At 43.6% G+C, this 13629-nt stretch overlaps 1 protein-coding gene across 1 annotated transcript in view; it reads left to right on the forward strand.

Moving 5' to 3' along the window:
• The first annotated feature begins 2337 nt into the window (after nt 1-2337).
• The window catches only part of ASAP2 (ArfGAP with SH3 domain, ankyrin repeat and PH domain 2), a 210861-nt gene continuing 199569 nt past the window's right edge, over nt 2338-13629 (forward strand). The window contains exon 1 of the mRNA XM_019520660.1: nt 2338-2401. Within this exon, the coding sequence (XP_019376205.1) occupies nt 2338-2401 (64 nt within the window). The remainder of the gene's footprint in view (nt 2402-13629) is intronic.

Below are 13629 nucleotides of genomic sequence, written 5' to 3' on the forward strand. Positions count from 1 at the left end.
GTCTTAATGAAAAGTGTTAGATTATTTGTTGCATAAGAGAAGGGAGAGGTGCAAGGAGATGGGTGAAGCAGCAGCACAAGGGGATGCGAGTAGTACATTATTGCATTTGTCAGGACCAGTGAAAAGGCTGTTGCAGTAAGCAAGGCATGAAGTGATGAGAGCCTGAGCAAGAGCTTATGTGGGTAGATAGGAAAAAAGAACAAAAATGTGTATTAGAGATTTTTTGCAGAATGAATCTGCATGATAGATGTAAATTTTTTCCACTAGATTCTCACATTGAAGCTATATCTAAGATAATGCCCAAGTTACAGACCTTAATAATGGCTATCAGGCTACTGGGGGTTTTGTCTGACATGATAGTGAAAAGTGGTAATAGAAAAGACGTTTAGGGAGATTGAGAGCCATGTGTGATCCACATAGAGCTGACAGACAACTTGGATGAAATGTCTGAGTGACAAGGAAAGATTTTAATTTGGACAGAAGGAAACAAGTCTGGAGTAGAAGGGTTGACTTAAGTGGTCAGCATATAAATAGTCACTGCATTTATATGTTTGTAGATGTTAAAAACCACACCTGCTTAGATAGGATGATTGCTAGTTTATTCTCTTTAAATGTAATAGTAGATTAACAGGAAGCAGGTCTGTAACTAAAAATTATTCATTTCAATAGGACAAAGTTTCTCAACCTAAAAGAACCAGTTTGGGAAGCCAACTGAACTGGGGAGCTCTAGAATTTGAATTTGGAGGAGACCCAGGGATTTCTTTATGTTTTAAAAAAAAAAAAAAAATTAAACTCTTAGGAATCTGTATCCCAAGCAAGGGGAAAATGTAGGAAGGGACTCCAGACCTACTTGGATCAATAACCATCTCAGGAAGAACTCTTGGAATAAACAACCATACAAGGAATGGGAAAATAGGCTGATCAGCCAAGAAAGTTGTGTGTTAAGGTCAGGAAGTCTAGGGTTAATGCAGTAGTTGCCAAAAATCAAGCTGAGTGGGACTTCACAAAGGATATTAAAACAAATAGCAAAATGTTTTTCAGCTATATAAATAAGAATAGAACAAGGAAAGAAGTTGGACATTTTAAATAGGACTGGACTCAGGATTAAAGGTAAGTATGATCCTATTGAAAAAAAAACGAGGCAAGGTATTTAGTGATACTGAAGATAAGGTGTGGAGGGCAAAAGACAGAAGATAATGGGAAGGAGTATGATGATGGAAATTACCATAACTAAGGGGAAGCAAAACTCAGGGAGTTTAAATGTATTCAAAGCAGGAGGTCAGAATGGGAACAAGGACCAGATAATTTCATAGCATGAATGGCTACATGGGATAATCTGAGTTTAAGAAGTGGAAGAAAAATGGCCCACTTATTTAAACTCAGTCCAGTCTTGAATTCTACTTTTGAAAGAGAGAATATTTGGGCATAGAGGAAAATGAGGTAAAATGGGTTTCCTAAAGGTAAATCAGACCAGACTAATTTTTCAGTTTTCTTTGGTAAGAGAACTTACTTTCTAATCAATGTATATTATTCTGCCTTGACTTCAGTAAAACATGATAGGGTGCCACATGGGAAAATATTAGCATAAGTGGAGAAGATGAGGGAAATAGGACAAGAATTAAGGTGGCCAAGAAGTTGGGAATGCTGAAATGGGTGGTGTTTAAAGGGGAGTATCAGGCTGGCCAAAAAGATAGCAATGGAATTCAAACGTTGTTCTTTATCTTTAATATTTTTATTCTGATGACTTTTGCAGAAGTAGAAGTGTGCTGATGAAATGTGATGATGACACTAACTTGGGATTTATTGTCAATGCACAAGAGAACTGGACTATCATAGAGGATGCAAATGGATGACCTTGAAGACTGAAGTATTAGAAATTGAATGAAATTAAATATAGTAGTACAAAATGCAAAGGTCACGCACTTGGGAATTAACTCTAAAATAGGACGTTACAAGTTAGAAATTGTAGGAAGAGAAAGGCCTGCCTGTATTAACTGATCCCACATTGACTGCAAACTGCTAGCATGGGGGAATACAATCCTAGGGTGTATTTTCCAATGGAAATAGGGAAGTATCACTGTCATTGTACAAGGCACTAGCAAAACATAATCTAGGATCTTACATGCAGGTATGGTCATTCATGTTCAAGAGAGCACTTCTCTGCACCAGTTCTAGCTTGAATTCTATCAGGTTGATCAGGGGAATGGAGAGTCTATTATATGAGAAAAGATTAGACTAGCTTGGGTTTTTTGTTTAGCTGTTACTGAGAGGTGATATATTGCTATCTATAAATACCTCAGAGGGATAAACACCAAGGAGGGAGAACATCCGTTTAAGATGAAGAATGCTGGTGCAGAAAAAAATGAATATAAATTGGCTAAGAATGAAGTGAAGCAAGAAGGTTCAGAATCATTAGAGCAGTGGGTTTTTTTCTAGACCAACTTTCAATAAAAGTAGTAGGGGCAAAACATGAACTATTTTACAGTTCTTCAAGTTTCTTCTTTATGAAGGGGATTATTTTATAACGTGCCTGTGATGATAGGGGGTTGAATTTGATCCAGGAGATTCCTCCCAGTTCTGTGTTCTAGACCATCTGCTATGGACCACCAAAGCAGAGGGTGGAGGTGGCTGAGGCCTTTAAGTAGCTGACCAAAGATTCCAAATCACTGAGCTCGATTCTCAAGGGGGACTTTAACTATTGGAACATCCGCTGGGTGGGAAACAGCAGCATACAATCAGTCCAGCATATTCTTGGTGTGTGTTAGGGATAACTTTTTGGTACAGGTGGGAGAGAGCAACTGGGGGGGAAGCTCTTCTTGATTTGCTGCCCACAAATAGGGAGGAATTGGTTGAGAATGTGAAGGTGAAAGGCAACTTGGGTGATGGTGACCACAGAATTGATAGAGTTCAAGATCCTAAAGGAAGGAAGGAGAGCAGCAGAATAAAGACATAGGACATCAGAAAAGTGGATCTTAGTGAACTCAGGTAACTGGTGGGCAGGATCCCCTTGGAGGCAATTCTTAGGGGAAAAGGAATGCAGGCGAGCTGACTGTACTCTGAAGGCGGGGACCCTTTTAAGGGCTTAGGAGCAAGTTATCCCAATGCAAAGGAAGAATGGGAAATGCAACAGAATCCCAGCCTGGCTGGACAGCCATATCCTCAGTAAATTAAAACTCAGAACAAAATCATATAAAAAGTGGAAAATGGGGTACCTATACATGAAGCTCTGCTAGATTAATAGTATGCTGTGAGTTGGCTGGAGCATGCTAAATAGTGTGCTCCAGCAGCCTCTGCATCACTTGTGTTCATCATCCCCACTTTTCACAATGGTGACAGGGGCACTTTAAAGCTTGTTCAATGAGCTTTAGTTAAAGTGTCCCCACTGCCATTTTGAAGCATGGATGCTGAATACATGTGACGTTGTTGCTTTGAGAGTCTCTCTAATTAAAGCGCCCCCCACCCTGGAGCACATGTGTAGTCACCCATGGTCTAATGGAAGAGTATAAGAGCATTCCATAGACTGGCAGGAAAAAAATGAGAAGTAGCTGCCAAGGCCTGTAAAAGGCAATAAAAAGGGATACTACAAGTATATGAAAGTAAGAGAAAATCAAGAAAAAACCATAGGTCCCTTACAGAATCCAGAAGAAAATAGTCACAGATGATGCAGATAAGGCTAAAATATTTGATGTCTTTTTTTTTTACTTCAGTATTCATAAATAGGGTCAGCTACCAGATGATGAATGATGAACAGGAGAAATTCAAAGTCGTGTACTTGGGATGGAATAGTTGCATGCACAAATACAGACTGAGGAATGACTGGTTAGGTTGAGGTACTGCAAAGGACCTGACGGTTAGAGTGGACCATAAGCTGAACATAAGCCAACTGCAAAAAAACAAATACACCAAAAAAAAATCCCAGCAGCATCCTGGGTTGTATTAACAGGAATGCCACTTGCACATGAAGGGAAGCGATTCTTCTGTTCTAGTTGCAGGTCTTTCTGAGGGGTGGGTAGGCTGGAGCCCAGGACTTCTCTCCTTTTCCTTCTTCCACTCTTTCTTCTTTGCTCTGAGGATGAGATGCTTTAACTTGAAATGGGCAGCTGCTTGGTTGAGGTTGTAGTGCCATTAGAATTGATTAGCAGCCACCTCTGCTGCCTCTCCCCAGTCTTGATGTCAGCATCCGTTTTCTTAAGGTATGCCTTCAGTGTGTTCTTGTAGCATTTTTTCTAGCCACTACAAGATCTTAGGTATTGGGGTGCATGCACTGATGATGGTGACATGTTGGTTGTTGCTGAGCTTAAGGTGCAAGGTTGTAAGACACTTGTTAATGCCCACAGGGAGCTCTGTAAATTGACTGATGGAGCTGATTCTTCATGGCAAAGCCAGTGCCATGAATACATCTGCCCCGGTCTGGTTTCCCCTTCCAGGAGACAGTGTAGCCTTCAATGTTGTATCTCCCTAGTTCCCTGGAGATAATGGCAGTTCTTCTTTCTGGTTATTTGTTGTCTTGTTTATCCATTAAGGTGTGAGCATTCCATGTTGTGAAAATCATTGTCATCTTATGACTTTTTTTGACTGCAGAAGGAGTGATCCCTCTGGATGTGGTTATGCAGCTAGGAGCAGATAAGTCAGCCTAGGTTTAGGGCATCTTTTCTAGCACTTTCCCTATGTGAGGTGAGCAGGGGATGGGGGGGCTCTGAAAAGAACTGCTCGCTCATTGTAGGAATTGCAGGGCTCTCCTGAGATGCACACGTCTCAACCCCGGTGCACGATGACCATCAGGCTACTGCCACCTGTGTGCAGCTCTGTGGTTAGATAGTGCTGAATTCACTAGTCTTGTCTCTGTGCTGGCATTGCTGAAGGGGTTTTGGTATGGCAGTGTGTTGCCTGTTAGAAGTGTATACATGACTTGGCTTAATGTGATGAGGCTAGTGCATGGAAAAAGCAGCCACAGGATATTGACATGGTGGTGATCTGAGTCCAGTGGCAAGCAAGAACCAAAGACAACAGGAGACCTCCATCTCGCTCCAGTCTCTTTCCATCTTTGCAGCCATTGAGATCCTGACATTTTCTGCCTGATCCTCCATCGGGGACTTGGGATTTAGCCCTCAGGCACATCATCCACTTCCCTGGAAAATTTCTGAACCAAAAGGCTTGCTTGCTAGGTCTGAGGGCATTCTCCACTCTGTGTTGAAACATGGCTGCTGAGCAGCACAAAATGCAAGTCATGAGGCCAGAAGGGGAGAGAAAGCAAAAGGGAGCATCATGCTGTAGTCTAAGTGGGCTCTCCCTTGGCAAGGAAGGAGCACTGGTATTTTGGCCCTTGTGGCTAATGAAGTTATGAATTTTATCCAATGCCTATTATACTTCTCTTGGCTTAGATAAGCATTTTCTGTCTAGGAGGTTTGTATCCTTTGATAATGGAGGCACATGTGCTGCCCAGAGTCAGATGCCTGAGGGATGGCAATTCACTTGCCCAATTTCTTACTAGCTGCTAGGAGTTAACTCCTTGCTTAGTGTTTATGTGCTCTGGAAGTGCAGAAATTGTCTACTGAGTGAACAGGAGAGTCATCTAGAATGCAATTGACCTGTGGAGGCATACTGGGTTGCCATTTAAGAAAACTGGAAAACTATATACCTCTCCCGTGGAATGGTATGACTCTTCTAAGCCTATAGCTGCACAGACTTTAATGTGCAGTAGGTAGAATTGTACCTGGACCTGCTTTCTCAAGTGAGGAGATGTTTTCAAATTCAATCTTTGTGCATGTTAAGCTTTCTTTTTCATTTTTCACACAGAAATATTTGCTGTGGATGTGTTGTATTTGTGCTGATTGGCCATGTTTTGAAGAACTATCCCTTAGCAGTTGTAGTGTTCTGTGTACATTTTTACAGCTAAAATATAAATTTTAGCATCTGTGTTTAAACCAACAGAAATGAGTAGAGTGAAATGTGAAACTCTTCCTAATCTTCAGTGTCTACTAAAAATTATGCTGTGTAGAATCATCTTTTTGTAGACCTGAGTAAAGATCAGATTATTAATCGTTTCAGCCTGAAATCTATAATTCTGTCTAAGCATGATATTAAATGTATACATGTGTGAATACATCAAAACAGCTCAAGTGAGTAGAGCTGAACAAATGACTTCCACATTCCTGAAAGCTTGTTCTGCATGTAGAAAGCATGTAGGGAAGTAAGAAAGTACTGAAGTTAAGTGAAGTTTTTTATTGGGTTACTTCCTTATGCTGTCGTTCATCTCTCTTGATTTATAGAAGGTGGGTTTTTTTCTTTACAATATACAGTAATAGTGAAACTTTGAATTTATTTTAAGGAATGCATTTCCTAATCTTTTTAGTGTTTTCAATCAAACAAGATTACTGTTTGAACAAAGGCATGGGAGTGGAAATTCCCTTACTGCGTGTAAATGCAGAACTTGTGTTGTCAGATGTAAGGTGTGTAGCATAGAATTTTGCAAAGTGTGTTATCACTATACTGTTTGGGTTACATTACTGTAGATGTATGTAACACACCAATAACTCAACACCCTGAGCTGTCTGAGGACTGGACATTAGCTAGACTGAAGGGAATAGTATTAAAGGAAGCAATGAAGTTACTACATTCAGTTTACAAGAGACTGTTTTGCTTGGTTCTTGCTAATGCTTAACCAATATTGTTCTTAACTTTTATATCCAGTTATGGATGATATGGTTCTAATTGCTTTAATAGTGTTTGTGCAGTTAGTTCAATGCTTTCTATCCTAACATGGGTACTTTTAGGCATTTACCACTGAAATATAGACGTTCCTCATAATTTTTAATGTACTGCTCTTCATGATGTTCCTGCGAGGGAAGAAAGTACTATTATCCCCATTTTATGGATAGCGTTGATGTGTCTGAGTTCCCAAAGTAATTTACCCGGGGACATGTGGAAAAACAGCTTTTCACTTTGAAAATTATTTCTCAGTTATTCTGATGTAATGGAACTTTACAGTTACTCTAGAATAATGACAAGACTTTAAAAAAAGTCACTTCCCTTTCTGAGCAGTTGCACTTGGTAACCATAGGTACCTAAACTGTTGATACTGCTGTTTTTACGTCTCTTGTTTTCAGCAGAATTTAAGGTCAACATTTTCAGGGTAGTCTCCAGTTTGCATGATCTCCTTTTTTGGGCACACAACTGGAGACTAGATCAGTGCTTCTCAAACTATCTGATGTGGTGGACCGGCAATTTTTTTTTCCAGTGGGCCAGGGACCGGTGCCTGGTTCAGCCGGTGGCAGCAACTGTGTGTAACAGCGCTACACAAATGCTCGACTGGCTGTTTCTTTCTCTTTCCTGACCTCGCACGACGTGACGTCACCTGGAGTGTTGGAACATATGAACAGTGTCGCTATGACATATCAATGTTATGCTTCTGAAAATATATTTCTTTCTTTCCTGGCAACTCGCTGCAGACCAACTGGTGGCTCGCGCACTGGACTAGATTATTTCAGAACTCTCCAATTGGGCATCTAAATCAGTGGCCTTGTATGACAATTTGGTTCTATTCTTCCTTTAAAAAGAAACAAAAACTTCCCTTCCAAATAAAAATTAATATGATACTTTCTTCACAGATTTGTATGAAAATGACTTCAGTGTCATTTGGCTGGTAATAGCTTGGCCAGATACCAGCAGGATAAAATAAAAATTTCTCTTTCTTAATAGTGACCAAGGGAGGAAAATGATCTCTAACTTGTTGTTTTGTTTTTTTTTTGGCCCAAAGTTTAACTAATCTTAAATTTGTATTAGTTGTAGAGATACACTGATACATCAGTCCAATATTGGATTGGTACCGATATAAAGAAAATTGGCTGTATCAGAAATTGGCCCAATGGGGCCGATAATTTGGCTGTTAAATGCCTTTGCATGTGCACCATCTCAGCACAGCACTTGGGCAATGAGGAGCAGAGCCCGACAGCATGGAGAGCTGCCTCCAGCTGGTAAGTTCATTGTGGTGGAAGGGGAGGAAGGAGGGAAGAGTTGTGGGGGGAGGGGGCAGAGGCAAGGGCAGGGGCAGGCACTGACCTGCCAGGGTGGGGCAGGGCACAGGACAGACCTGTGGCTCATGTTGGGGTGTGGGGGGAGGGCTCTTCCCAGCTCAGCCCCTGTCTCCTCCCACACACTAGGAAGAGCCAGGGCTGCACCATGCACATGGTGGCGGTGGCACTGGGAGGGAGCTATTGCAAAATTTGAGGTGGTTGCAGCCCCTTCCATAGTCCCCGCCAAGAAGAGCCCAGCTCCAGCCCACAGCTGCAGCCTGCCTGCCCTGCCCCACACAGATCTGGGGGCACATCCCTCCCCCTTCCCCTTTCAGGATGCAAGCAGTGGCAGGAACCACCCCCCATGAGCCACGGGTCTGTTCTGCCCCCTGCCTTGGCTGGGCAGCACCTGCCCCTGTCCCCTCCTCTTCCCTCCATCACTGTGGGGAGGGGAGGGGGGGCTTGATCTGACCCCCCACACTCCTTCCCTCCCCCCTTCCCTTCCACCACAACAGACTTACCAGCTGGAGGCAACTCTCCATGCTGTATTGGAAATCGGATCAGTATCGGCTGATATGCTTCTTTAAATATCGGTTATTGGTATTGGCCCCAAAAATCTGTATCTGTGCACCCATAATTAATTGCATTAGTTATCTATGTTGATTACAGCTGTGCAGAGTTTCAGTTGCTGATTCAATTCAGAGGAGATTTGCCCCGATTCAGCAGCTGAATCTCCAAATCTGAATTGAATCGGGAGACCCATTCATCTCTCTGAATCAAATTGGAAGCCTCCAGTTCGATTTGGAGAGATTCGATGATTCGGACATAGACACAGCTTCACATGTTTTTTCTACATACCTCAAGGTACTGAGATGGTGGGGCAGATGGAGCGTCCCATGGGAACGCGAGAGGGGCCTTCTGATCCACTTCTGGGTCCACTGCTGAGCATGCAGGTGGAGGCCCCTGCACTCCTGTGAGATGCTCTGTGCCCCACCATCTCAGTGTTCACGAGCCATGTCTGGTCCCTCAAGGTATGTAGAAAAAACATATAAAGCTGTGTCTATGGCCAAATCGCTGATTCTCCAAATCTGAATTGAATCTTCAGATTTAGATTTGGCGGAATCGAATCAGGACAGTGATCTGAATCAGTGCATTGAATCACTGTCCCCCGAATCGGGCCAAATCTGAATCTGAATTGAACAAGAAGCCAGTGAAGTATAATTTGTAAAAGAAAAGGTCAATTCTAATTTTATTATTTCACTAATACTTATGCCAGTTACTGACAGAAGATTCAGATTTTTAATTTATTTGATTGTGGTGATCTACCTGGCAGAATGTCTTTTCTCCCTGGCTGTTTTGAGTCCTTTTACTTCCCTGAAGCTTCCCAGTGAGGGAATGTGCTGTGCTTTCCTATGAGAATAAATCCCATGGTTGCCATAAATCAGACTTTGGGTGTTGCTGGAGGAAGTTATTTGCTTGTTGTTCCCCTTCAATGGTAACTTTTATAAGTGCAAAATGAAGATGTTTCTTAGCACAGATTACTAATATCTATTTATATAAAAATAGTTTCCATGATCCAGTTAGGATCATGACTCTATGCTAGGTATTGTAGGAAAGCACTGTTTTATTGTATTATATCACTTCTAAAGTAAGATATCACATAATTTTAACAAACCAATGAAGGGAAAGGGGAAAGTCTTGAATGGTAATAGGAACATGTGACTAGCTTCATTTGCTTGATGTATGTGGTTAATCATATAGATATTATATTCTTTTGATATAGATTCATAGACGTAGGGTTGGAAGGGACCCAAGTAGATGATCAAGTCCGACCCCGCTGCCCTAGGCAGGAGAGAATACCCCCATGTGACCCCAGCTAGGTAATTGTCAAGCCTTCTCTCAAAGACCCCCAAGATAGGAACCAGCACCACTTCGCTTGGAAGTTCATTCCAGATCCTTGCTGCCCTAACTGTGAAATAGTGCCTTCTGATGTCCAGCCTGACCCTACTCTCAAACAACTTATAGCCGTTATTCCTTGTTACTTCAGGAGGTGCTTGGGGGAACAGGGTCTCTCCCATTCCCTGCTGGTCCCTCCTGGTAAGTTTGTAGATGGCCACCAACTCCCCTCAGCCTTCTCTTGTGAAGGCTGAACAGGCTCAGGTTCTGTAGCCTCCCCTCGTAGGGTCTGCCCTGCTGTCCCTGGATCATGCGAGTGGCCCTCCTCTGGACCCTCTCGATGCTGGCCACATCTCTCCTAAAGTGCAGTGCCCAGAACTGGATGCAGTACTCCAACTGTGTCCTGACCAGTGTTGCATAGAGGGGGAGGATCACCTCCTTGGCCTTGCTTGTGATGCATCTGTGGATGCGTGACAAGGTGTGGTTGGCCTTACTGACTGCGTCCTCATATTGGCGGCCCACGTTCATTCTGGAATCGATAATGACTCCAGATCTCTTTCTGCCACTGTGTTTTTGAGAAGAGAGTTCCCTAGCCTATAGGTATGCTGCTGGTTCTTACTGCCCAAGTTCAGTACTGAACTCGTCAGTGTTGAATCCCATCCTGTTCTCATTTGCCCACCCCTGTAAGCTGTCTAGGTCCAGCTGTATCCTGTCCCTCCCTTCTAGCATGCCCACCTTGCCCCAGATCTTGGTGTCATCAGTGAATTTGAACAGGGTGCTTTTCACCCCCTTGTCCAAGTAGCTAGTGAAAAAATTAAACAGTGCAGGCCTAAGGACCGAGCCCTGGGGGATCCCACTGTCCACATCCCTCCAGGTCGAATGTGACCCGTCTACCACCACTCTCTAGGTGTGGTCCCTCAGCCATTTTGTGACCCATCTAACTGTGTAGGCATCAGTGCCACAGTTGCTTAGCTTTTTAATGAGAATGCGGTAGGAGACAGTGTCAAAGGCCTTCCTGAAGTCCAGGAAGACTACTTCCACTGCGACACCTGTGTCCAGTGATTTTTGTGACCTGATCATAGAAGGCAATCAGGTTGGTGTGACAGGACCTGTCCCTAATGAACCCATGCGGGTTGCCCTTGAGCATCGTCCCTCCCTGCCGGTCCTTCCCAGATGTGCTCCTAGATAATCTTCTCAAAGAGCTTCCCCAGGATTGAAGTAAGACTAACGGGCCTATAGTTGCCTGGGTCTTCCCCACCTCCCTTTTTTGAAAATGGGACCACACTGGCCCTCTTCCAGTCGTCTGGCACCTGGCCAGAGCACCACGAGTGCTCGTAAAGCCGTGCCAGGGGCCTCTTGATAATCCCTGCCAATTCCCTCAGCACCCTGGGGTGGAGAGCATCTGGACCTGCTGATTTGAACATGTCCAGCCCCTCCCAAAGTTCCCTGACTCTGTCCTCCCTGACCCTAGGCATGTCAGAGTCTCTCCTGAGTCCATCCTGAATCTCAGTGGGGGAGATGAGCATCCACAGCACTAGGATACCGAGCAAGGTCAACACCCAGGCATGTCCCACTGCCCTGCCACCAGGAGCACTCTTACATCCAACAGGAGCAAACTTATATGTATATGTAGTCTGAAAAACAACCCTTGAGTTACAGACAAATACTAGGAGCTGATTAGTGTAAAATCACTATGTAACTACTACTTCTATTCATAAATCAGCTTTTGTTTACAAACAATACAATTAATAGCTTATATTGTTTTTCTGGGGAACTAAATGTATTACAATAAGGACATTTCACAGTGTATTTGAGCTGTATCCTAACAGCTAACTCTTACACAGTACAGATTGTTTAGGTGTTTCACACATCATGAGCTTTGTTCTCCTGTGCTTTAAGATGTAGGAATTGGCTTTAATCAGCTAAAGCCCCATGTCATTAAAATCACAGAGTTGTTTTTTGATAGTGTGTGATTAGGTTAGCTTAAACCATATTTAAATAAGCCATTTTAAACGCATGTTTTTCTAAAACTTCAGGTATCTAAAACAGGGGTCTCATAATTAGCAGGCAGGTCACTTGGCTGTCTGGTCTCATGGTCTGGAAGACCCACCTCTGGGTTCATCCTGCAAGGTCAGAAATTTATCAGTGGGGTGATAGGCAGTGGCATTAACCCCCACTTTTGGCTGCCAGAGCTGCTGTGTTCATGCAGCCGGCACATGGAACTTAATGTTGCCATTGCTTGTCCTGCTGAATTTTCAATTTGGGATCCCTACTCAGGATGCAGTTCTGTGGTGGCAGGGTGAGCAGTGGTGCTGTTATCCCTTGGATGCTGGCCCAACCCACAAAGCGGCCCTCGTAGTCATAGAAATTAATGCCACATTATTTGCCTTGCTGCCCCATTTCCAGGTTGAGATCCCCATTCGGATGCAATTTGTGTGGTGGCAGTGTTAACCCCTGCAGCTGCCAGAGCTGCTATATATATGGGGCCAGCATTCTAGGGGTTAATCCTGCCACCACTTTCCCAGCTGCCAGAGATGGACTGTCTACATGTGGGGTCAAATGAGTTTGACACTTTGGGTCCAAAAGGTGCCTGCTGGAATACAGGCAGGCCTCGACTTACGTTTTGAGTTACAGAGTTTCACACTTAGAATGTTTGTAAATTGACACTGTGTTTCAACTTTATGACGTCGGTTTCAGTTTGACAACTCTTGATCTGACATGACACCATGCCAGCGAGCAAATTTGCTGCGTCCCCCATCTCCCTGGAGAACATCTGTCCAAACTTCCTTGGACACTTTCTTTAAGAAAGCAGACAAGAGTCCTGAGAGGGCTCCATCCAAGAACCCTTCAAAAAGTCCAACCAAGAGCCTTTCAAAAAGTCCAGCAAAATCACCTCAAAGAAGTCCTTCCAAATCAATATGATTGCTATTTACAATAGAAATACATTAATGTTAGCTATCTTACGTATCTACAATTGATCGAGTACAAAATTTGGGGTTATTTTTGGGCAAAATAGGGTATTGGGCCATGGTTCAGGAACCAATCCCCCATTTATAATATTGTTTCCTATGGGAAAATTGGTTCCGAGTTGCAGCGTTTCAACTCCCTGTCCCCACTATGGGACAGGGAGATCCGGGTGAGGGTGATTCCAGCCCTCCATAAATGCTGACCTCGTGAAGGAACACCTTGAGAGGCTGGATACCTTCAAGTCAGCCGGCCCTGACAATTTACACCCCAGGGTACTCAAGGAGCTGGCTAGCATTATAGCCCAGCCCCTGGCACGGATCTTTGAGAACTCCTGGCGCTCTAGTGTAGTGCCCGAAGACTGGAAGAAGGCCAATGTGGTGTCTATTTTCAAGAAAGGGAGGAAAGTGGATCCGGCTAACTATAGGCCCATCAGCCTGACTTCTATCCCGGGGAAGATCTTAGAAAAGTTTATTAAAGAGGCCATCCTTAATGGACTGGCTGACGCCAACATCCTGAGGGATAGCCAGCATGGGTCTGTTGCAGATAGGTCTTGCTTGACCAATCTCATTTCCTTCTATGACCAGGTGACCTATCACCTGAACAAGGGAGAAGAGATGGATGTCATATATCTTGACTTCAAAAAAGCCTTCAGTCTAGTATCCCATGAACACCTCTTGGCGAAACTGGCCAATTGTGGCCTTGGGTCCACCACGATCCGCTGGCTGGGAAATTGGCTCCATGGTCGAACCCAGAG

The sequence above is a fragment of the Gavialis gangeticus genome, unplaced genomic scaffold, assembly GCF_001723915.1.
Source record: "Gavialis gangeticus isolate Ggan-Ray unplaced genomic scaffold, GavGan_comp1, whole genome shotgun sequence".
In the NCBI taxonomy this organism is placed as follows: Eukaryota; Metazoa; Chordata; order Crocodylia; family Gavialidae; genus Gavialis; species Gavialis gangeticus.